Source organism: Panthera pardus, unplaced genomic scaffold (assembly GCF_024362965.1).
Source record: "Panthera pardus isolate Hobbes unplaced genomic scaffold, ASM2436296v1 HiC_scaffold_16, whole genome shotgun sequence".
NCBI lineage: Eukaryota > Metazoa > Chordata > Mammalia > Carnivora > Felidae > Panthera > Panthera pardus.
Window position 1 is genome coordinate 11,590,786 of NW_026526721.1, and position 23,886 is coordinate 11,614,671.

Consider the following 23,886-nt stretch of genomic DNA (forward strand, 5'->3'; position numbering starts at 1 on the left):
AAAAAGGGCAACTGTGCAGAGTATAATACAAAACCCCAAATAACCCAGGCTTCCGACTCGGTTTCCATTGTCTACTATCTTCATGTTTCTTTACCCCATTGTGTATATAGTTCACCAAAAAGCTGCTTAATCTAATGAGTATAATAGTAAACAATACTCATCGGGTCATGTCCAAATCACTTAATTCCAGAAAATAAAGGTTCTTTTAAATCAATAACCACTTAAAAATGTCTTACTGACATAATAATGGTAAAACTCCCATCTTTTTTCATCTAAGAATATACTGCAACAAACTAAAAATGAATATGGACTATGTTGGCATTCCATGTGGTTTTTAACATAAAGGAGGGTGTTAGGCTAGTGCAAGGCAAGAAAAACTATGTGATCATTGAAAGTTTTCTAAACACAACAAAGAGACCATTGACAGTGAAGATAAATGATAAATTTCCAGCTAATTTTCCACATTTTTATAAATGTTCATTCCTTCCTTGATATCAGTAGCAAATATTCTTCTGTAAACATATAAACGGGAGTTTTCCTAAAAGCATTGCTTTCTTGTTATTTAAAAACTTTCATGAACACATCTCATAATTTATCAAAATGACTTACATGTACATTTAAAATAATGTAATTGAAAATCTGTCAACTGCCTACATGACTAGAAATCAAAACTTTAAGGGAAAGTTTGCAAGAACCAATTTTAATCAGTAGAAGATTCACTTTTGCAAGTTATGTTAACATGATTTTTAGAACTATATAAGCATTATGGATCAGCACTTCATTATACAAATGAAGACCAAAATTTTACAATGGAATCACATTCAGAAGTTCCTACCTAGTAATGTACAAGACTATTTAATTTTTATCTGCCTAAACACCCACGTAAGCTTCAAGTCTAACTTCCTGAAATACTGAGACTCAAGCTTCAAGATTAAATAGTATTAAAGAATTAAAACTATTGAAATAGGTGTATATAATTCTTCCCAATGAGATGAAGGCCATTTTCAAATACTATACAAATCACTCTACTTTAAATACTATAATTGGTCCAAAATGAACTCAAAAATATTTTTACTAGATTTTCATTTTTTTCCAACACCGACCCCTAGTAAATGACATAAAAGTTATAAATTTTTAATGAATCTGGCCATATACTCACTAAACACATATTAGTGTACCTAAATGTACCAAAAATGGCAGGTAAATTGAGGATGTATCATGTTTCATATTAATTTGTTAATAAGAGGATCATCAGAGATAATGCTATCAAAACTGAAACGTTATGAGATTAAAATATCCAAAGCAACCAAAATCTCATTTTGCGGAAATTCAGCTCATTCACTGGCAATCATAGCAATTCTTCATAGGTGCCCATCACGTTATTAATTATTGCCCTGTGAAGCAGTAATAAGAACTTGTCTTCTCATGACACTTGGGAGACTGAAATTCCAAGTATATTACTTGCCCATGATCACAAAAGCAGTCAGGAGTACAGCGGGATAAAGAAACCTTCCCAATCCTTAGACCACGCAGCCTCCCAGTTTCAGCACTGCCATACTGCCAGTACTCCTGAAACAAATGTCCCATCACCCATCCAACCAAGCCACGTCCCTTCATCAGAAGGCATTTCTTTAGAAAGCCCTTCTTAACCACCTAAGACTCCCCCAACAATGAGGCAGCCGTAGGTGGAGTCCACAGGTCTCATTGCAGGAATCTGAAACCAGGAGCACCTACATCTTCACAGCACGAGGCGTCCATCCTCTCCCTTGAATTTAGGTCTTACATATCCTGTTTTTTCAGGAGATCAGTGGTTCTCAAATTGAGCCTGTGGATCACCAGAGGCCACCAGGGCCTAAATGGTGGTCCACAGATAGCAGTCTCCATCCCGACTCCGCCCCCTTCACCACCCCTTCAGCACTGCCCGCCGTCCCCCCCCCCCCCCCAAAAGTCCAACCATCCTCCCCAGCCTTCCGGTCCCATGGCAAGATCACCACATGCAGTGCTAATACTGGGGCCTCCCACCAACTTGCTATAACCAGCAGCTGACAACCACAGGGATCGGGGTGATCACCAGAAGGGTGAGAAATAAGGGCCAAGAGAGCTTACAAGAGGGCACAGGCACTAAAGAAGGGGAAAGAAGGACAGAGGAGCAAAGAAATGGAAAATCTGGGTGGTAAGAGGGCTCTTGGGGACAGTGATCCACCAAAAATAAACCTGTAATAAAGTATCCCATGATGAGAAAAAATTTGAGAACCACTGCTTTGAAATCATTAGATTAGTCCAACAGGAACTGTGGAACATTCTGAACAGCACCTGAGATACACTGTTAGCATTCAAAACACAGTTTTTAAAAAACCACCCCCAAAAAGACCAGCAGCAGCAATAACAAATAACTTCAGGATATAAACTGAGTGGCTCTTGAGCCTTATTTGTACATTTGCCATTGTCTCATGAATCAGGTCCATCTTCAGTGTCCATCCTAGAGTAGGCACACATAGCAAATTTACTCATGAACTTTGGTTATAGTTACTGGCCTCTCCGTGCATTTTTAATAAAACATTTTCTAAAAAAAATCTTAACTTTGTAGTTGGACACTTTCGTACGTGCATATGTTGTGTACCTTTTTAATCCAGGCTTGGGCACCAGTATTAGCCAACTGTTCTTGTGTCAGAACCTGTACTCCTGTACTTCCGGTGAATTGGCCGGGAATGGAGTTCAGCTGAGCCCAGGCATCAATCTGAAGAAAAAAAAAAAAGATGCCTCAATCAACTGAGTAAAATTACTTGTCTAGTCAAAAATGCCCACTGGTTTATTTCACTAAATGAAATGGTTTTATTTAGTTCTTGAAAAGGCTGAATAAGACTTATTCAACTTTTAGAACAATTTGATGAATGCATACATATTTAAAATGTTTTCTTAAAAGCAGCACTTTGATAACATTCAGTGGGTCCCATTAACAACAAGATTTGAGATGTACGTCTAACAACTGAAAAGCATGAACGATAATACTCATTCTCCAAAATATCACATGGATACATGAATACAGAAAAGAGTTTCATGCGGCACGGGATCCCTGCCCTCTGCTTTATGTACCTCATATAAATGCAATCTAATAAATGTTATGATCGCCTGAGTTTTTAATTAATTACCTTCTTTGTGGTATTAGAAATCCAGAATTCAAGAGACACGCTTAAGGAGTGATAAATGCAGGGAATTATTCAAACCCAGAAAACAGCTTTCTTTAAAAACTGAGCCCTACATTAATCACCAGCATTTATTGTGATGGTTAAAGAATCAGTTGTCCTTCAAAGTATATTTGCTAATAAACATTGGTATTGTTAGGTAGTGTATTTATCTGTCTGAACATGTATTTGTCGTTTCTATATAGATCTACCACGGGAATGTAGAAGACAAAAGGAAAGGCTGTCCGCTGTTAAAAATTTAAGTCTAGACTCTGGCCTCAGACTGCCTAATCATTTTTTTTTTTTAATTCCAGTGTAGTTAACGTGCAGTGTTATAGTTGTTTCAGGCTGACTGACTACTCTTTACTCAGTTTCCTCAGCTGGAAAATGGGACATCATAATAGTACCTACATCTCACAGAGCTATGATGGGCACATAGCTACTTTTATATACCAGATTACAAACTCAGTAAGAGCACGGATTTTTTTTCTATTTTAACTCTCTTAAACATTAGTTCCTGCCACACAGTACACAATAAACACTTACTGAGTGAATGACCATGCCCCAAAATCACTTTCATTTAAAATAAGCTAATTACAATAAATTACTTATTTCCTTGGATTCTTAGGACCTACATTTCAACAGCATGCCACAGAATTTACTTATGTCACAACCATCTAATTAGTTAAATTCTCATTTAGCAGACATTAAAACTGCTACATACCCTTTCCTGAGCTCGATTTAACATGCTCATGGCTTCAAGGTCAAATGCATTCTCACTTAGTCTTTTCTGAGCAAGTGCCCGTTCACTCATTGCTGTAGAGATGTCCACAGGCTAAGAAAGAAAACATAGATAATTATCTCAAATTATGATAGACCCCCTAAATTCTAAAAAGTGCTCATATCTTTAGTTGCTACATATCAAAAATGAAACAGTAATCTTACATATTAATAATCTTGTAAAGTACAGAAAAGATACCAAGAAGTACAAGAAACTTGGAAAGCAGATGAGGATCATTTAAGGTAAGTTACACGCTATCAGAGGCAGCAGCTGAACTCAACCCAACATCTGAACTTCAAATTTCATATTTTCTACTGTATTTCCTACTGTAGCAAATTATGATCACAGAAAATTGCACTAAGAACTTAAAACTCTCTAGCCTTCACTAACAAAACAGTCATTTACAAAAACTGGTACTTTTTTCAACTGTTTTGGAACTATTAATTTTATATTCATGAGCAATTTTCATTTTATCCTATTTCTTTTTAGCATAATGTTCAGAAGCAATAAGGTTCTTGAGTAAGCAAGCAGAAAACCACTATCAGGTCAGTTGGTCTTTTACTCATCTGCACATCTTTTCACCTTCTTGCAGTTGCTCAGAGATACAGTTTGGTCTTAAGAACTCCATTTCTTCAAAGAATGTATTTACTATATACATAAACGAATCCTTTGTTTTCAGTTTATATGTATTAATGACCCAAATTAAAATATTTCTGGGAGGGTACATAACAACATGAACCAACACATTTAAAATTAAGTATGTCTGAAATGTCTTAGGTCCTCCTTTTCAAAGCTCATATCCTACCTGTAAAAATGTTACGCTAAGCAGAGGTGACTTCATGGTTTAACTTTTTAAAACATTTCATAATGTCCAGAAAAATTCTTAAAGAACAAATCCCCAATTTATCAGATTTGTGGAAGGCTCAACCACAAAAGGAAAAACACATCAAGTAAGTATTTGATGTTCTTTGTTCTGATGTTAAGAGCTCATGTTGACTTGTATCATCACCAATTCTTATTACTTATTTTTCTTCTAACACAACCCATTAATATTTCCTAGTGATTTCACCCAAGAAAATCCTTTTTTGGAAAATATTTGACATGAAAAGGTTTTCCTATATTCATATGCAAAACATGATTAGAGGTACTGCATGGATATTACAAATATAAGGAAGTCAGTAATATAAATTAACAGCTAAGGATTTTTCTTAAAGCTAAGGGCTACCTGTAATTTAACTATGTACTACATATGAAATACTTCTTATAAAATAAAGACCTATATAGAAGGGCGTATGACTCTAAGAGAATAATTCTACCTTACGCATAAGGATATAAGAGAATAATTCTACCTCACGCATAAGGATTACTAGTCTCCCTTTTTCTACCTTCAGAACCCCTTATTATTCCATCATTCTTCGTTATCTTGCTGAGTCATCTCATAATATTCCCCCAGCAAAATTAAATTTTTTCTTCCACATAGATTCTTATGTACTGCCTTCTTAAAACGAAAGCAAAGCTAAATTCATTCTGTAATTGTAAAGACTGTTTACAGATCCCATGGAAGATCTTAACTGTCAACGTAGTAAATTATCCACACTAATTACAATACATCTGGGGCCTATAAAAAATAATCTAAGCAGTCACAATTAAACACTAACACTCTAGGGGTCTTCACTTGTCACTTTTTTGATAATTCTGATCAACTGCTGGGACTTTAAATAAATGGGAACCCAAATATTTCAGGCCAAAATTTACATTCCTTTGGCCTACCTTATGTGTTTCCTAAAACTGTCAGGTAGGATTACTGATGCAATTTGAAAGCCCAGCAAATATACCTCAAGTACTGTTCATTAACCTTGTCCAAATTACTTTGGGTAGCAGTCTGTAAATCTGAGAATGTTTAGGTATAAATAACAGGTTTTTATTCTGAAAAAGTCTAAGCTTAGAAGTGATAATGTGGAAAATCGATCTACTGACTACTTCAAGCCCTGATCCCCAATTTCCAGCTATAAATTTAGCCATGAAAATGTAAAGATGGCTCTAAAAGCTCCCAACTTCTCTAGAATAAAATTCTTCCCAATTAGTAAACAAATGAATACACACCTATGATCTGAAGACCTATCTTCATATATTTTTTAAATCTTTAAGCAGATAATCTAAATGCCTCATCATTTATCCCCAGGATGAAACTTCATTCAAATCTCAGTAACATTTTGTTACATTCACATCTCACTCTGGAAGAGATTTTAATATAGCAACCTTGATGTTTAAAATAAATTTACTTCAGATAAAATGATAACCAGTTTTTTTCCTGACTACAACTTAATTCACTCAACAGGCTTACCAAGAGAGTAATCTTACTATTCATTTTATATTCATATTTTTAAATGTGAAGAACATACTCAAAATAAAATGAACCAGGATTATCTGAACCTCTTAAGGATCCTCAAGTGTTTGAATCAAAAAAGCATGTTTCCAGGTTTTCAAGGTAATTCAAGATATGTAATAATGTATAATCCCCAAAGCATTAATATTTAAGGACTAGACCAAATGTCACATATCAGTATTGAAACTCTCATTAAATATCACAGCTACCCTTTAGAACACTGGTCAGTAGTATTTTCTACAGTGACAGCTAATGAGCACTTAAAATGTGGCTAGTGCAATTAAGGAAATGATTTTTCAGTGGCTAGTGACTACTCTATTGGACTATATGGTATATGTGTGTGTACATAAACACTATACAGTGCATCATACTATGTAGTGGAGCTTCAGAGCCCTAACCATCTTTCAGTGTTGCTCAGAAAGAGGAATAGGTTTAAGGTACCGAAATGATGTTAAAAAGCCCTTCTAAAAAGTAGGAAAAAATCTTAAATTTCATAGAACGCTATTATTAAGTGGTCATCAACAAGCCTCATTTGTTTCCACTGTTATACTACAAACTTTTAATCTAATGTATGAAGTCTAATTATGATACTATAATAATATTCTAAGTATTATAATTGGGGAAAATGTTTAGTTTCCTTTTCCCTGGGACTTGTTTTAAAAAGTGAAATCTACCTAGAGTATCCAATTCCAGTTCTCCTATAGTTAAAAACCTGTCCACGTTATTTCATTTCTCTACTACAGCAACACAGCAGATCACTTCTCCTGTAATCCAAAAGTGTCAGAAATGAAATCATAATGTAACATGCATTTCACAGCCTAAGTTATAATCATGTCCTTTCTGTATCTTCCTCATTTAAAAACCCTTCTAAGTCAACTTCCTTACCGCTTTCGTTAACCCAGCTGTTTACATAAATACAAGTATCTCAGGGGCATTTCTTAGAAAGTCAATTACAGGGCTAAAGAGAATTATTAGGAGGGAGTCAGATAGGGAAAATAAGCCCTATAATATGAATTATATTACTCTCTACCTAGACAATTACAGGTATCTTAAAACAGAGAGTATAAAAGGAAATGTTTAATTCAAAAAAACAGAATTAAAAAAAAAAAGCATCTGACCTGTATGTAAAATAGGACTTTAAGATACTTATTAGCAAAAATTAATAAATTACAAAGAGGTTCATATAGAAAAGAAAATGACAACTATAAAAACAAAAGCCACACAAAATACAGAATACCTCAGCTGTCATGGGTTTGGTTTTAAAATGTGAATTACGAACCTTTTATTACACCATATGGAATTCTCTAACATAACTCCTATACATTTAATCTGAATAAACTAGAATAAGAAAAACAGGTAACCTATTAAGTTGTTCAAAGAAATTCAATGTTAATCACCCAGGAGAATCTAAGGAAAAAAGAATGAATAGCAAGGCTGTATTTAACCATTCTAGCACTGCCAGGACCCATGTATTTAATTTTCAATTACAATTTACATCTTACCCCAAGAACTTAACTTTCCTAAAGTATAAAGCTGGAACTTTATACTTGAAGAACTTCTATACTTCCACTGGGAAGTGGAAATATTTTTTAATAAAACAAACCAAGCACACTGAGACAAGAATCATCTTAACATGTAAGCAATTACTAGACCTTAATGGAGAGCTACCTCTGGACCTCTGATAATTTATGATTAATAGTAAACCCAAGGAAATTTTATATCAAAGATTACATTTAAATCTTCTACCCAATAAGCCTCTAACTTTATTAGCAAGAATTAATGCCCCCAAGGACACTTTTTTTAAATATTAGTTTTCCACCATTTTTGATTTCACTGTTTAAGAATAAATCAAATTCACACAAATATGGTCAAAGTTCTGTAGACACTCCTTACTGAGGATGATGCTGGCTGGCTTCTGGGTAGGAAGACGATGCTATGGCAGTAAGGCACAGTCTGATGAGCTGATATTCCATAAGATACGGATTTATGTTGATCCATCCACATCTATCCACTCACGTTTATGTCAAAGAGCACTCATGTGCAAGACAATTGGTGGGGTTAAGGATTACAGCAAAGCTGAGACCAAATCTGTGATCTTTGCCTAAATGTTTTATGCTCAAAACTAAAAAACCACAAACTCCATTTATATTTATTAAAATGAAAAACACGGATAGGTTAAAAAATAAATAAATACTGATCAGTTAAAACAGTGACCATTTGAAAGAACTTTCCTTTTACTCTATAAAAGCCTTTATTTCAACCCCAGACAGGGAATCAAAAGGGTCAACGCTCCCATGTCACCATTCCACAAACATTGGTATGTAGAACATAATCTTACAAATTCATGTATTTGCAAGATACAGCTAAATAACTAGGACTAAACGTTTTATATTGTGACCACTTCCTCTAGGTGTTTACTACTATTGTTAGGTAAAAGCACAGAGACCTGAAAGCAAAACGAAAGCATGCTTTTTCTCTTCTAAAATTTTGGGATTGTTTTTGCTTAAAATTAACCTATGTATTTTTTGAGTCTGACTTAAAAGAATTCTGGTATCATATAGTTGTATATATCCTCCCACAGAAGAAATCCGCTTCATTTATTTAGTTTTCCGACCTTTTTCTTCTGCTTTAATGAAAGACTGCTTAATATAAAATTTGAATACCCAACTTCTCCCCCTGGGATTTCTTTGGAATTCCCCCCAACTTTTAATTAAAACTGACAACTACTTTTGATGACTGATAAGGCTAAGGCATCACAGGGTCAGTGTTAAGACTGATAATGGCAGAGTACTGAATTCCAAACATATATATACAGACACGTATAGATAAAGTTTCAATAAAAAAGAAATACTCATCAGGATTCACTAAGCACTTTCTGCATGTTCAACTGCAGTTAAAATACTTATGATCACTTCTCAGGAAAATCCCTTGGAACTTTTCAATTATTTACAGGGCTTTACTCAGCTGAAAAATTTTTCTCACATGATCTCCCTATGTTTTCCAACTCTATTACATGCTTAATCTGCAAATTACTAAAAGCGTATGTATCAGAATTTCTAAATCAGTCTGTACTGGCCCTCTTACCATGATTTATATTCAGCCTACTACAAGATTTAAGGCAATTGCAGATGTCAGTTAACCTTTCCCTCTTGAGATGTGCAGGTAGTCTAATCTAGGGATTAGCAACTGAGCTACTGAATTGGTTTCACTAAAATATTGTCTAAATCAGCTACCCCTTCCCCACTGGTGAGAGTATAACTTGCTTCAACTACTGAATCCCACATAAATACAAATCATCACTGGTGACCATAAACTGCATTGGTTAATTAGCGTGTCCAGCTTCATTGTATAGAACCTGCGCTCTCTTAAAATGCCGATCAAAAAAGCACAATAAAAAAATGTCACCTGTGAATAGCTCAGGGGAAAAAAAATACTATCAAAAGAATTCTGATTTGGGTTCTGTTCACTTTCTGATTTTATAAACAACAGGATTTATTTATTTGTAATAATGGAGGTGTTTAGTGGAAGACGATACGGCCAATGCAAGGAACCTGAGGTGGAGAGAACAGGTCTCTCTGACCTACATATCCCAGAACTGCAAGAAAAGGAAGTGGGGAAGAAGTCCCACATCGTAAGGGCATCAGATTATCTAGTCCAGTCCTTGGACAAACGTCTGGGCTTTGGAACCAAGGGCAAGAGGTGATAACTAATCTATAGTATCATTTAAAACTCCCACCCACCCTAGTAAGTCTCCACCCTCCCAGATCCCCCAAGCGTGATTTTGCACAACAAGTTAAATAAAAGTAAACTGTTTATTAAAAGATACAGCAAAGGTACAGATACAGAGATACATACAAAGATACAGATATATATATATATATATATTTACATATATATACAGTCTTGCTGTTTTCATGTGCACTATATTTAGCAGCACATTATTTAATCAGTCAGCATTTTAATGGGGTTGTTTTGACACTTGGTGTTATTACTGCGTCATTTTGACAAGATACAACTATAGCCTCATGGAAATTTCAAGGTGTGAATTCCACTTCTCCAACTTTTAATAGTAGCAAAGAGGGGAAGGAGAAGGGAAATGGAGTACCAAGGCTGAGCATTAGGTTAAACACAAGAATTCCAAAGGGCCAAGGTAGCACAGGGAAGGGAAAATGATTAAAATTAAAGGCTCTCTGACAACCCAAAGAAATAGTAAGAAACCATTATTTAAGGGCAATGGGCTATGTTATATATCCAAGATGCTCACACATCAGCCTACAGTGACCTTTTCCAATCCAGTTCTTGTGTTGAACCTGAGGATCTGCCTCTCTCTGCTCAATCCCTCCACCCAGTAAATTTGCTACCACCAAAATCTAGAGCTATAGAGCCTCGAAGCAAAACGGGAAGCTAAATAGTTGTACCTTGGGCTACCTTCCCATAAGTGCAAGGAGGGCCCAATGTTGGGTAGGGATGTGATAACACTGTTCTCTGCAATTCGATGCTTTTCACTTTGTGGCTTGGTTCCACAAAGTGAATTGCATCGAGTTACTGTCAAATGAGAAGCTGCGGGTTGTTTCATCTGTCGTCTAACCCGGCCCTGCCGTTTAACCCGGCCCTAAGAAGAGTGAAACAGAAGCCAAATCAGATATAAAGTAACAATAAAATGGGAGATTCAGGTATTAAAAACAAAAAACAAAACAACACAATATTCCTCTTACTTACCTCAGAGGGCAAATTGCTGCTGAAAACATTATCATCATCTTTGTTCTCTTCACCATTTTTCTCTACAGGAACCCACTCTCCATAAACACTATCCGCTTCTTTTTTTCGATGTTGAGATCCAGATGACACAGGAAACTCTTTTGTTAATGTTACCTGGCTTTTTGGTGGAGTTGGTTTTGCTGCAGCAATCTAAAACATAATGTGTTTCCTTAATTAACACTTAAGAGGTTTTTCAACATAATCTGAAAATAATTGTTCACTATTTCTCACAGTATTTAATAAAACATTAAAACAATTTAATTCCATTTGAGTTTTATTTAAATAGTCCCTATGCTATTTCATCAAACCATAAACACTAATACTCACGTTCAGATTGAAAAAAATGGGTTTGGGTTCACTGAGTTTAAAGGGATGATGATAAAAAGGAGGTTCTTCTTCCTCTTCATCCGAAACGTGAGGCTTATTCACTATTACATCATCATCTTCTTTACTCTGTGCGATCTGTTTGCATTTCTTAAAAAATAAAAACAAAAGATAAATCTTACACTTTATGTGGAACGTGTAGTTTTTTTAAAAAATCAAAACCACATAAAATCAACTTTCAGAAATAAAACAAGATAAACAGGTTGTAGGTAAGTAGCTTAGCTTATCGGCTATTATTTAAACACACTCTAGCTGTTCAGTCAGTCAACAACATTTATTGAGCACCTACTATGTGCAGAGCACTGTACTGGGCACTGTCCAGGGAATACAAAAAAAAAAAAAAAAAAAAGAGTAGAAGACATGGTCCCTGCTCCCAAGGAGCTTACAATCTAGTTCAAGAAACAGAATTACATACACATGAAATAATTGAGGAACGCTTTTACAGAGCAACACAATTAACAAGTGCAAAATGATATAATACAAATGGAATACATAAGTGCTGAAAGAATAAAAGCTTAAGAGAAAACAGAATCAGGCAGAATTTGATAACCAAGGGCTATTCCTTGAAGAGTTCTAAGCCAGATTTTCATAGTTAAGAACAAGGACTGGCAGGAAAAGAAAAAAGAGTCATCATAGTTAGATGGTGGTAAAAAGGTGAGAAACTTGTATTAGAAGGAACAAGAGGGCTGAAAACGAGGCTTAAAAACATACAGGGAAACACTAAGTTTCACAAGGTTTTAGAGAAGGAGCTTAGATTTGACGAGCAAGTAATAGAAGCCTTCACTAAGTCCTTAAATTAAAAAAAAAGTTGTAATTCATATTTCAATAAATCTAAGTGAGGAAACATTAAGAAACTATATGAACCCCCAAATGCATGGCAAAATAAAAACTTTGAAACATGTACAATTGGGCTAGATGGTCATGTGTCTCTCCATAAGTGTTTTGTAGGTTGAGTCTCTAAAGGAACAAAACTCAAGAATGGAAAATAAGGCATGATGGAGAGGGTGTTAACTGATGAAGTCTGACACATAAAGCAAAGTCAATTCCTTCCTGAGAAGCTAAGGAATAGACTCCATTACCTGGCTTTATAAAAAGGTCAGAGTAAATTTGGGTGGACTTGTCTATACAAGCAGTAGAATTTGTCACATCCATTATCAATTGAAAATGTTACAATAGGATAAAAAGCTCAATTGGCCAAAAAACACAGAGTATACCAAGCCTGTAACCAAGGGGAACAGAATATATTAACAGTGGCAGGCTGGCATAAGGCTAGCCAATAACAAGTTTCAATATATGAAACAGTGTGGTATTTCTGGATCCTAGCAGCAGTATTTCAGCGTCCTCCCCAAAAAAAAAAAAATAATAATAAAAATAATATTAACAAAACAAAGCCAAAAAAAGCCTCAATTGAAAAGATCAAATTCTTAAAAACAGAAACAAGTGTGTCTAAAATATATGTTACTGCCAAAACCCGAACCGCAGGAAGAACTGATAATGGCCGGCCATTATCACCAATGGCTGGTACCAAACAGCCAAAACCCGAAATGTTGATGCGTAAGAAGTTCCTTTCAGGCAATGGCCAGCTATTCTCATTAATTTCCAAGCTCCGGTGGCAAAAGATCATTTCTGAAGATTGTCTGTGTCTTTGCGTATATGCAGTACACTCGTGGCGATCAGTGAACACGTCGTGAATGGAAACGAAACTGTAGGCGAGCTTCTGCGTGTTGCTCACTCAACACCTCCTCCATTCAAACGAACCGTCCCACTCCTCAGTCAGTTTGGCTTCTAAAACTGGAAAGCAAAAGTAATGGGAAGTAACTTTTAGCTAGCGGAGCTTAGCCATCCCGGATAATGGCCTGCTAAACAGAGCTTCTGCCGCTGCCACATCTGTATTTCGGGTTTTGGCCACTCGGTGCCAGCCATTATCAGTTCAGCCCACAATTCGGGTTTTGGCACGCTCCAGAGTCAACATCACTGAAATAATCCACTTAAGAATGTAAACAAATTCTGTCTAGCTTACCTCAGTTAGTTCTTCTATGGTAGCTCCTCCTGACTTTTTAGCAACTTTCTCTTCTATTGTAGGTGGAGGTGCAGGCTTTAGGTTTGGCGGTAAAGGAACACCAGCCTTAGCACACATGGCAGCTGCATTAGCTTTGGCTATTTCAAGTAATTGAGCCTTGTCTGGAAGAGGAAAAATAGAAGCAGTTTTCCCATAAGACTAATAAACACATTTTGTTCTATCTAAAATCTTATACACTAACAAAATTAAAGGCATCAATTTTCTGCCCTAACATACAGTTGTGATCAAATCACTCTTCAGGTCAGTTTTTAAGCAAATGCCCCGATGAACTCCACGTTTGGCTTCCCATTCACACACTACACAAAATAGCTAAATTACAGAACCCTGCCAGACACTCTAAGACACACACACACACACACCTGCACAGTCCTTTGTTTTCCAAAAGTATCATGCCCTTAAAATCACTTTCCTTCTAATATGACATTTTAAATCACTCTTTAAGCCCAAATTCAACCTCTTCTAACAAGCCAGAATTTAACACTCCTCTTCAGTGTGCTCAAAAGTGCCCTAACTATACAAGTAATCATCACATTCTGCTCTTTCTGGCAGGTTACTACTTGGTAAAACAGACATACATGCATTTTATCCACATCTCCTCTACTAACTTGTAATCACTTCAAAGACGTAATTCTGTAAACAAAAATAAAAAAACAAGAACTCGGGCGCCTGGGTTGGTTAAACATCCAACTCTCGATTTTGGCTCAGGTCATGATCCCAGCATCATGGGATTGAGCCCAGTGTCAGGCCCTGAGCATGGAGCCTGCTTGAGATTCTCTCTCCCGCTTGTGCGGGTGCACTCTCTCTCGCTGTCTAAATTTAAAAAACAACCCAACAACCCAACTTTTGCTTAACTGAATGAATTTTCCCTTACTGTTCGGGTCTTTTTCTTTAGACAACCCTGACCTGGAAATGTCAAATCTACTGACATAATGATAAATTATCCATTATTGCAGGTAGTCATGCACTATCCACCCACTTTTAATCATCCCTGCACACTCGTTAAATCAAAGGGAACTAGAGCACTCTATTTTAAAAGGCAGATTATTAAAATACTAAAGTCAATCTAATAAACTTAAAACCTTATTTTGCTATTATCACCAACCCAGATAAAAAAGAACTCCCCACCGTGCAAAATTCCCTACTCACTTCCATTACCCGTTATACCAATCAGAGTTACCTTTGCACACATTTAACAGCCCTGTGTTGCCCTTTTCAATCATGGAACTTATTTAAAAAAAACACACACACTGTAATTTCAGGCTTGTGTTCAAGGATCTATGTTGGCATACATGCAGTGAAACAAGCTCAGCGTATACCAGCCTTATCTTTAACTAGACTTCTACTTTCCATTTTCAGTTACAGGAAATAGTTCAAACTTCAAGTATGTAAAAACATTCAAGTATGTAAACACCTTGGTTCTAATACACTCCAAAGCACATCTTTTTAACTCTAATTACTAATTTACTTATCCCTGTTTTCTAAAACCCATAATCTAATTACAGTTGACCCTTGAACAAGAGGAGTTAAAGGCACTGATACCGTCGTACTTAAAAATGGCATGTACTTTTGACTCCCCCAAAACTTAACTACGGATAGTACACCACTGACTGGAAGCCTTACTGATAACATAAACAGCTAATTAACATATGTTTTGTATATGTATTACATGCTATGTGCTACAAAAAACATTAAGAAAACCATTAAGGAAACCACATTTACAATACTAATACTTTATCAAAAAATTCATGTATAAGTGGACCCATCCAGTTCAAACCCATGTTGCCCAAGAGCCACCTATATGGAAATTTAAAGACAGAAATATTTACCTAAGCCAATAACCCAAAATATTCCATTGGATTCAAAGATCAGAAAAAATGGATTTGTATCATCCTCTATTACAATGCCAATAAATTTTAAAATTACTTACTCAAATCCGTCAGACGTTTAGGTGATCTGCCTCTCTCAGAAGACCTGGATCGTTTACGACGAATGGGAGATCTGCTAAACCTTCTTCTCAAAGGTGTTCGTGATCTCCTTAATCTTACTGGTGAGATACTAAAGCTTCGTCTCCTTACCACAGACCTTGATCTTCTCCGGCGGCTTGGGGTGCGGCTGCGGCGGCTAGGGGTGCGGCTGCGACGGCTTGGGGTGCGGCTGCGGCGGCTTGGGGTGCGGCTGCGGCGGCTTGGGGTGCGGCTGCGGCGGCTTGGGGTGCGACTGCGGCGGCTTGGGGAAATACTAAAGCTCCTCCTCCCCACAGATCTAGATCTTCTTCGCCGACTAGGAGTGTGACTCCGACTCCGACGACTTGGGGTGCGACTTCGAGCTCTAACTGTTTTCCGGTTATCCCTGGAACTTGATCTCTTTCTTTTTCTTTCCCTAGACTTAGACCTGTGCTTTGGAGATCTTTTACGCTTCTCTTTTGATACAGATCGCCTTCCTCTGGACTTTGACCTTGACCTGCTGCTCCTCCTCCTGCGTCTTGAACGTGACCTTGAACGTGTCTGAGAGCGATGAGACTTAGATTTCGATGATCTCTTCCTTGCCCTAGAACGAGATTCACTGGTACGCTTGCGTGATTTATGTTCAGAAGACTTGGAACGCTTACTTCGAGATCTTAATGAGGAGTCTCTTTTCTTTTCTTTCTCACCTTTGTCCCGGTTCTTGTTTTTCTTACTTTTCTCATGTGTGTCCTTAACTTTTACAAAAATCTCATAATCATCTTTTTCCTCTGAAGAGGACTCTGAAGCTCTTTCTGGTATACTGATTACGACTGGACTGGCAGCAGATTTGTCACGTTCAACCTCACTTGCAAGTAAAGGTCCTTCAATACCAGCTCTAAGGCTTGTAAGACGTTCCATGTCCTTAGGAAGTAATGGTCTCACTAAATCTGCTTCATTAATATCATCAATATTGGCAGAAAATCCTGAATCAGAGAGTATCTCTTTAGTAGGGAGAGGTACTTCTTTATCTTCCCCACTACTTTCTTTAGGGCTGAGAGCAACTGCTAATGTCTGGTCACACTCTTTTATAGGTAATGGTCCTTCTGCATCCTTACTAATAAAGTTATTAGATGGTAAATCGAGATGAATGTCTTTAGCAGGCAAAGGTCCCTCTATGTCAGCTTCACTACCACCACTGGGACTAGTGGAAATTATCATGTCGTGTTCAGTATCTTGAGTGGTTAAAGATACTTCAACATCATATTTACTAACTGAAGTGAGAGCAGATGCTGTAGCAAACTCAATACCCTTACTGGTTCCCACTGCATCAGGTTCAAGAGCAAAGGGACCAGCAGAAGATAGAGTTCCTCCATCAACTTCGCTAACACTAGAGCATGTATCCAATACTGTGCATTGTTTAGTCTCACCGATGGATAAAATATTCCCTTCACCGATTTCACCAACAGCACCAGTGGCGGCAGCAGACACTGTGTCATGTTCCATCCCTTTAGCAACTAAGTGATTATTTATGTTAAGGTCTATATTTGTACCATGATCACTTTCATAAGGGTCATTCTTCAGGTGTCCTTCAGCATGCGGCTCTTCATCTGAATGCATGGGAATCTCCTGCATGCCAATCTCTGGAGTAAGATTTTGATCACCAGATAGTAAATTCACTCCTTTTATAACATCAGACTCCAGTATCATTGGTGTAGACTCTGCAACTATCTCAGTCGGTATTATTTGGGTCTGTTCTGAGACAGTGATGGCAGGCTCTGAAATTATCACAGTGGATTCTTGCACTGAAACAGGTGGTTCTGAAAGAACTGCATTAGCCTGAGGGACTGACACTGCTGGTTCCAGGGCAGGCACACTAGGCTCCAGAGCAGAAACAACTGGCACAGAAATGGTAACATTCTCTGACTCAGCCAAGGCCACAGTCTCCGGGACAGCCTCAGCTGTGGGTGGGTCTGGAAGAGCCACAGCTGTTGAGTCAGAGACCACCATAGCTGTTGGGTCCGGGATAGCCATGGCTGGGGTCTCCAAGACAGTCACAGCTGGGGGCTCTGGAACAGTCCCAGTTGGTGGCTCTGGGACAGCCACAGCTGGTAGCTCTGAGACAGCCATGGCTGGCAGCTCTAGAGCGCTCTGTGATGGCTCTGGATTAGTCGCAGCTGACTCCAGGAGGGACTGAGATACCTCTGAGGCAACATGTCCTGAAGCTTTCATGGAATCAAAAGTTTCTGCTGTCTCAGACGTAACTGAAGGTTCTGATGTTAATACAGTTGGTTCAGCTGACATCATGGGAGTTTCAGATACCATGTAAGTCACTGGTCTCTCTGGAACAATTTGATGCTCTTCTGCTACTACCGCAGACTCTATGGGTGTTGATGTAACCGAAGACTCTGGCTCTAACGGTGGTTCTGGAACGGTAACAGCAGCCTCTGATGCTAACACTGAAGGATCTGATGCTGACACTGAATAATTAGCAGGCAATGTCGAAGGCTCTGAAATCTCACTTTGACTCACAGAAGGTTCAGACAGTGATACAGACTCTTCAGGAGGTAATGCTGGTACCTCTGCAGGCCAAGTATTTTCAGCTGTTAATGCTGACTGCTCAGTAGGTAATGCTGGACCCTCCGGTGGTTCCTCAGGAGGCAAAGGTGGGGTCATTGGTGGCTCCTCAGGTGGCAATGGTGGCATTGTTGGAGGCTCTTCAGGAGGCAAAGGTGGCACCATATATGCCTCCGTATATGTATCAGTATAAGAATCGGTGTAAGAATCAGCTGCCATAGACATCATTGAACGATCAGCAGTGTAAGATGACATCATAGATCGGTCAGCTGCAGAGTACGATGACATCATAGACCGGTCAGCAGCAGAGTAGGACGACATCATAGACCGGTCGGCACCCATGGACATCATAGATCGGTCAGCCATTGGGGACATCATGGAGCGCTCGTAAGCTGACATCATAGAGCGTTCATAAGCTGACATCATAGAGCGCTCAGCCATAGGGGACATCATAGAACGCTCATAAGCTGACATCATAGAGCGCTCATAGGCTGACATCATAGAGCGCTCAGCCATAGGGGACATCATAGACCGCTCATAGGACATCATAGAGCGTTCGTAAGATGACATCATGGAACGTTCTGCAGCATAGGACATCATCATAGAACGTCTAGATGCTAACATCAGGGGTCTTGGTGCTAACCTGTACGGCCTGGGGGCTATTCTATAGGACCTGGGTGCTATCCTATAGGGTCTAGGTGACATCCTATAGGGATCAGGAGTTAGTCTGTAGGGATCATGGCCTAATCTATATGGGTCCTGCCCTAACCTGTAGGCATCATGACCTAACCTATAAGGGTCATGACCTAACCTATAGGGATCCTGAGCTAACCTGTAAGGATCCTGAGCTAACCTGTAGGGATCAGGAGATTTTGAACCCAACATAGCAGAATCTTGGGTACTAGATGCTAACATCTGGGCATCCATGGTACCAGATGCTAACATCTGAGCATCCATGGTGCCGGAAGCCAACATTTGAGAGTCCATAGTGCCTGATGCTAACATCTGAGAATCCATAGAGCTAGTAGCTAACATCTGGGAGTCCATGGTGCTGGTCGCTAACATCTGGGAATCCATAGTGCTGGTAGCTAACATCTGGGAATCCATGGAGCTGGTTGCTAACATCTGAGAGTCCATGGAACTGGTTGCTAACATCTGGGAGTCCATGGAGCTGGTTGCTAACATCTGGGAGTCCATGGAGCTGGTTGCTAACATCTGAGAGTCCATGGAGCTGGTTGCTAACATCTGGGAGTCCATGGAGCTAGTTGCTAACATCTGGGAGTCCATGGAGCTAGTTGCTAACATCTGGGAGTCCATGGTGCTAGAGGCTAACATCTGGGAATCCATGGTGTTGGACGCTAGCATCTGGGAATCCATGGTGTTGGATGCTAGCATTTGGGAGTCCATGGTGTTGGACGCTAACATATGGGTCTCCATGGTGTTAGAAGCTAACATATGGGATTCCTGGGCCATCAAGGGATCCACTCCTACTGTTACAGAAGTCTCCCCCACTAATGTAGTAGGCAGCTCCTGTGCTACCGTATTATAGGATTCCAGCGCTGTCGTCGAGGGCACCTCCAGGGACTGCGACACGGTCATCGTTGACAGCTCCGTTGTTGTCACCACAGACTGAACAGAGATCTCCAGCGCCACAGTTGCCACAGGCTGCCCAGGCAACTCTGGCGCCCCAGGCTGCCCTGGCAACTCCAGCACCCCTGTTGCCAGAGGCTGCCCCAAAAGCTCCAGGGCTCCGGCTGCCCCAGACTGCCCCGAGAACTCCAGTGCCCCAGTTGCCATGAGCTGCCCAGGCAACTCCAGTGCCCCAGTTGCCACAGGCTGCCCTGACAACTCCAGCGCCCTAGTTGCCGAAGGCAGCCCTGGCAACTCTGGCACCCCAGGCACCGAAGGCTGCCCTGGCAACTCCAGCGCTGTCGTTGCCACTGGCTGTCCTGGCAACTCCAGCACCATCGCTGCCTCAGGCTGCCCCAGCAACCCTGCTGCCGTCGTCACCTCAGGCTGCCCAGGATGTTCCACCGTTGTCATCCCCACAGGCTGCTCCAACTCTGACGTCGTCACAGGTTGTTCGGCCAACTCCATTGCTACCGTTACCGCAGGCTGCCCTGGCAACTCTACTGCTGCTGTCACCGCAGGCAGCCCTGGCAACTCCTGTGCCATCACAGGTGGCTCTGGTACCTCCTGTGGTGGCTCCAACCCCACGGATGGTGCCGGAAGCCCTGGCAATTCCTGCGACAACTGTGGCACTGATGTCACAGAGGGCCCCGGCAACTCAGGCACTGCTGTCGCAGGGGGCCCTAGCAACTCAGACACTGGGGTAGAAAGGGGGCCTGGCAACTCTGGCAACGGGGTAGCAGAGGGCCCAGGTAACTCCAGCAATGGAGTCACAGGGGGCCCCTGCAACTCCGGCTTGGAGGTCGCAGGTGGCCCCGGCAACTCCACCACTGAGGCCACCGACGACTCCGGCAGCTCCAACGCTGTGGTCTTGGGCAACTCCGGCAACTCCTGTGGTCTTGTCATGGGTGAATCTGCGATCTCCGACGGTACTTCTACAGGCTGCTCTGGCAATCTGAGCACTTCAGTTGCAGATGACTCTGGAAAATCCACTGTTGTTGACGTACTCGGCTCAGGGTGCACCTCAGCAGTGATCTCGGATGATACCACAAGGGTTTCCGACGGCTCTAGCCCTTTTGCTACTGGCGGTTCTAGCATCTTTGATTGCTCTGCAGGTGTGGTATCCAAAGATTTCAGCACAGGCTTCATCTGATATTCCACAGACATTGTGACAACCGGCTCAGATGACTTTAGCACGACTGTTGTAGTGGGCACTGGTGCCATTGTAAAGGAATCCAGAATCTTTGTCATGGGTGGTTCCAGCGTGACTGCCACAGACTGCTCTGACTGCACTGAAATTACGGATGTTGATGCAACTGACAGTTCTGCAGTTTTTGTAGCTGGCTTCAGAGTTTCTAAGGTATGTGGCTCTGATACCTCCATTGGTACCACAGGAGGTTCTAACACAACTGCAGCAGATTCACTGGTCTCAGAAAGGCCAAACGCTCTTACAGAATGCTCCAGTGCCATCGCTGAAGGTTCAGAATCAAACTTCAAAAACGAATCCGATTCTAAATCTATGTTCCCATCATGATGTGATTTTGCCTTTGATTCAGATTCTTCTGGCTGTCTCTTATACTTTTTTTCCTTTTCTTTCTTCTTTTTCTTCTTTTTATTTTTGTGCTTTTTATGCTTCTTTGACTTTTTGGTGGGAATTTCATCAGTAGGATCTGTTTGTACTGACACACATCTACTTTTTCTGGAGGCCTCTTTCAGGTCTGAAAGTAAGGGAAACGGATTTTAATTTGTCAAACATTCCCCAATGTAAACTCAGATAAATCACATAAACGAGACTCATATTCCACATTAAAATGCCATTGTATAATACTTTTTGTTAAATAAAGTTACTAAGTAAACTATTTTCTATATACCGATTACCTACAAACTTTTCCAATATTTCTTTCTACAACTAAAGTCTAAAATTATCAGCAACGTAAAAAAAAATTATCAGTTTATCATAAAAACTTGAGACTTATACTGTGTTTTATTAAGCTTAAAACTTTTTTCTCCAACTCTCAAAACACAGCAAAATACTTTCAAACTACACTTACCGAAGAGTATTTTGTATTATCAGTTGTTAAAATTCAAATTGCTATAAAAGATATACTCATTAAACAATTTTCACTATCTGTTTTTTGAATCCTGACTCAATCACCACTCACTAGATGAATGGACTTGGCCAAATTACTGACACTCTGTCTCCTAAAGTTAGAGGACAAAGTGAGTTAAAATGCTAATGCGTGCAAATGCTAACGAGTGCTTTTATGCAGTATACGAAGGGCTGAACAACTAACGTAAAGCATCAACACCAAACGTGAACTTTACTTCATCACACCCGTGTTACATTCTAATAAACACCTTTCCCCCCCAACCCTCCTCTAAAATTGCCAAAATAATCTCAATGTTTTTACTTAAAAAATAAGTCACTTAGAAAAGAAATTCTTCTACCTCTTTACATTTAACTTAAAACCGCTGCACTTTTCTGAAATAGAAAATAACTTCTTTTCTACTTTACAACCAGGTAAATTTATTCTAATACCAATATCCAATTAGACAAATTTTAGTCATCGCAGAAAAGCTAATCAGAAATCTAGACCTGGGGAGGGAGGCCTGGGTGGCTCAGTTGGTTACATGTCCAACTCTTGATTTCGGCTCAGGTTATGATCAAGCCACAAGTTGGGCTCTGCACTGGCAGCAAGGAGCCTGCTCGGGATTCTCTCTCCCCATTGCTCTCTGCCCCTCTCCTATTCGTGCTCTAGCTCCCTCACGCTCGTTCTCTCTCTCAAAAATAAACTTAGGTGCGCCGGGGTGGCTCAGCTGGTTAGTGTCCAACTTCAGCTCAGGTCATGATCTCACAGTTCGTGGGTTCGAGCCCCGCGCTGGGCTCTGCTGACAGCTCAGAGTCTGGAGGCTGCTTCGGATTCTGTCTCCCTCTCTCTCTGCCCCTCCCCCACTCATGCTCTAGCTCTCTCTCTCTCTCTCTCTCTCAAATAATAAGTAAATAACCAAAAAAGATTACAGAGAAAATAAATCAATCCGTGACAAGACCTATTCTAAAACAAAATTAATTACTTTCTACTAGTTATCATGCACCTCATGCTAGTTAGCTAAAGTATACTTCAAAAAAAAGTTGCTACAACCATAAACTTAAGTATAGCTGAAGTCTATGCTGTTTTTACCGTGTCCTATATCAAAAACAATTCAAATAAGAAACAAAACCATACCACCCGCCCATTTCTAAAACTAAATGAAGATAGTTCTTTTTGTGCTTGATCATAAGTCTTTCATTTCTAAGCATCAATTATTTTAATTTCCAAAACACTAAATACCAAAGCAATGACTCCTCTCCATCCATTGCATTTTTAGGAGGAGCAGATGCAAAAACAAGGCAATCTGTAACCTTGGGCTTTAAACTAAAACCTCCTAGGGTTGTAAAATCATTACAGATTTGGTCCAGGCTCCTGCCCCTTCCAAAGCTGACATGTACACAACTGTTCAATGAAAACCTGCTTTCAGAATCCTAGCAATGAGGCACAAGACCGAATCAAATACAGTTATAATATTCCACCAGCAAAGCAAATTAATTATCAATGCTCACGTTACAGTACAACTATATTTTCACAGAAAAATTTAAACAATGTCTTCAGTAAATAAAATTTAGTAAAGTAAAATTTAGTAAAGTCTAATAAACACTTTTAAATACCCTGCAATAAAAAAATAATACTGTTAACTAATTAAAAACCTTAGTTTTTAAGACAGCTGATTATCCCCAGCTTACCTGGCTTGTATCGTAGTTCTGTATCTAAGACCCCAGAAAGTACTTCCTCTATCTTCTGAACTATTTCTTCATTTGGTAGGCTCCTGGCAGAGGCAGCTGCATCACCTGCCTGGTTTCCTTCATTAGGTGTATTTGTTTCACCATTGAGCTGGCCTTCATTCCTTCCACTTGACAAGAAAAGTTTTCAAAATTCATTAATACTTTTACCACACTATATAATACATTAATATTTATAACTCAGTTGATTAAAATAATCTTATAATGTTCATACATTTCACCATTTTGGGATTTCTTTCAGAGGATATTCCCCCACAAACAGTGCCTCCTTCACACTACTCAAATTTGGTACATCTTTATTTTTACACAATAACTTAGTTTTCAGAACTGTGAA

General features: G+C 39.4%; 2 protein-coding genes across 6 annotated transcripts in view; one reads left to right on the forward strand and one right to left on the reverse strand.

Annotated features, from left to right (window-relative positions):
• The window catches only part of DONSON (DNA replication fork stabilization factor DONSON), a 28,272-nt gene extending 16,904 nt beyond the window's left edge, over nt 1-11,368 (forward strand). Inside the window, exon 12 of the mRNA XM_019420241.2 lies at nt 4,453-11,368. The gene's annotated coding sequence lies outside the window, so the exon portion shown is untranslated. The remainder of the gene's footprint in view (nt 1-4,452) is intronic.
• SON (SON DNA and RNA binding protein) overlaps nt 1-23,886 on the reverse strand; it is a 33,014-nt gene that overhangs the window by 6,180 nt on the left and 2,948 nt on the right. For 3 of the 5 annotated variants that reach the window (XM_053903106.1, XM_053903107.1, XM_053903108.1), the window contains exons 2-8: nt 23,496-23,662; nt 15,499-21,435; nt 13,512-13,672; nt 11,435-11,581; nt 11,069-11,257; nt 3,907-4,017; nt 2,621-2,737 (exon numbers count right to left, since the gene is read on the reverse strand). In XM_053903106.1, coding sequence (XP_053759081.1) covers nt 2,621-2,737; nt 3,907-4,017; nt 11,069-11,257; nt 11,435-11,581; nt 13,512-13,672; nt 15,499-21,435; nt 23,496-23,662 — 6,829 coding nt within the window. Of the gene's footprint in view, nt 1-2,620; nt 2,738-3,906; nt 4,018-10,142; nt 10,962-11,068; nt 11,258-11,434; nt 11,582-11,744; nt 13,283-13,511; nt 13,673-15,498; nt 21,436-23,495; nt 23,663-23,886 lie in introns of those variants that run through there. The other 2 variants (XM_053903109.1, XM_053903110.1) reach the window with 2 other exon arrangements.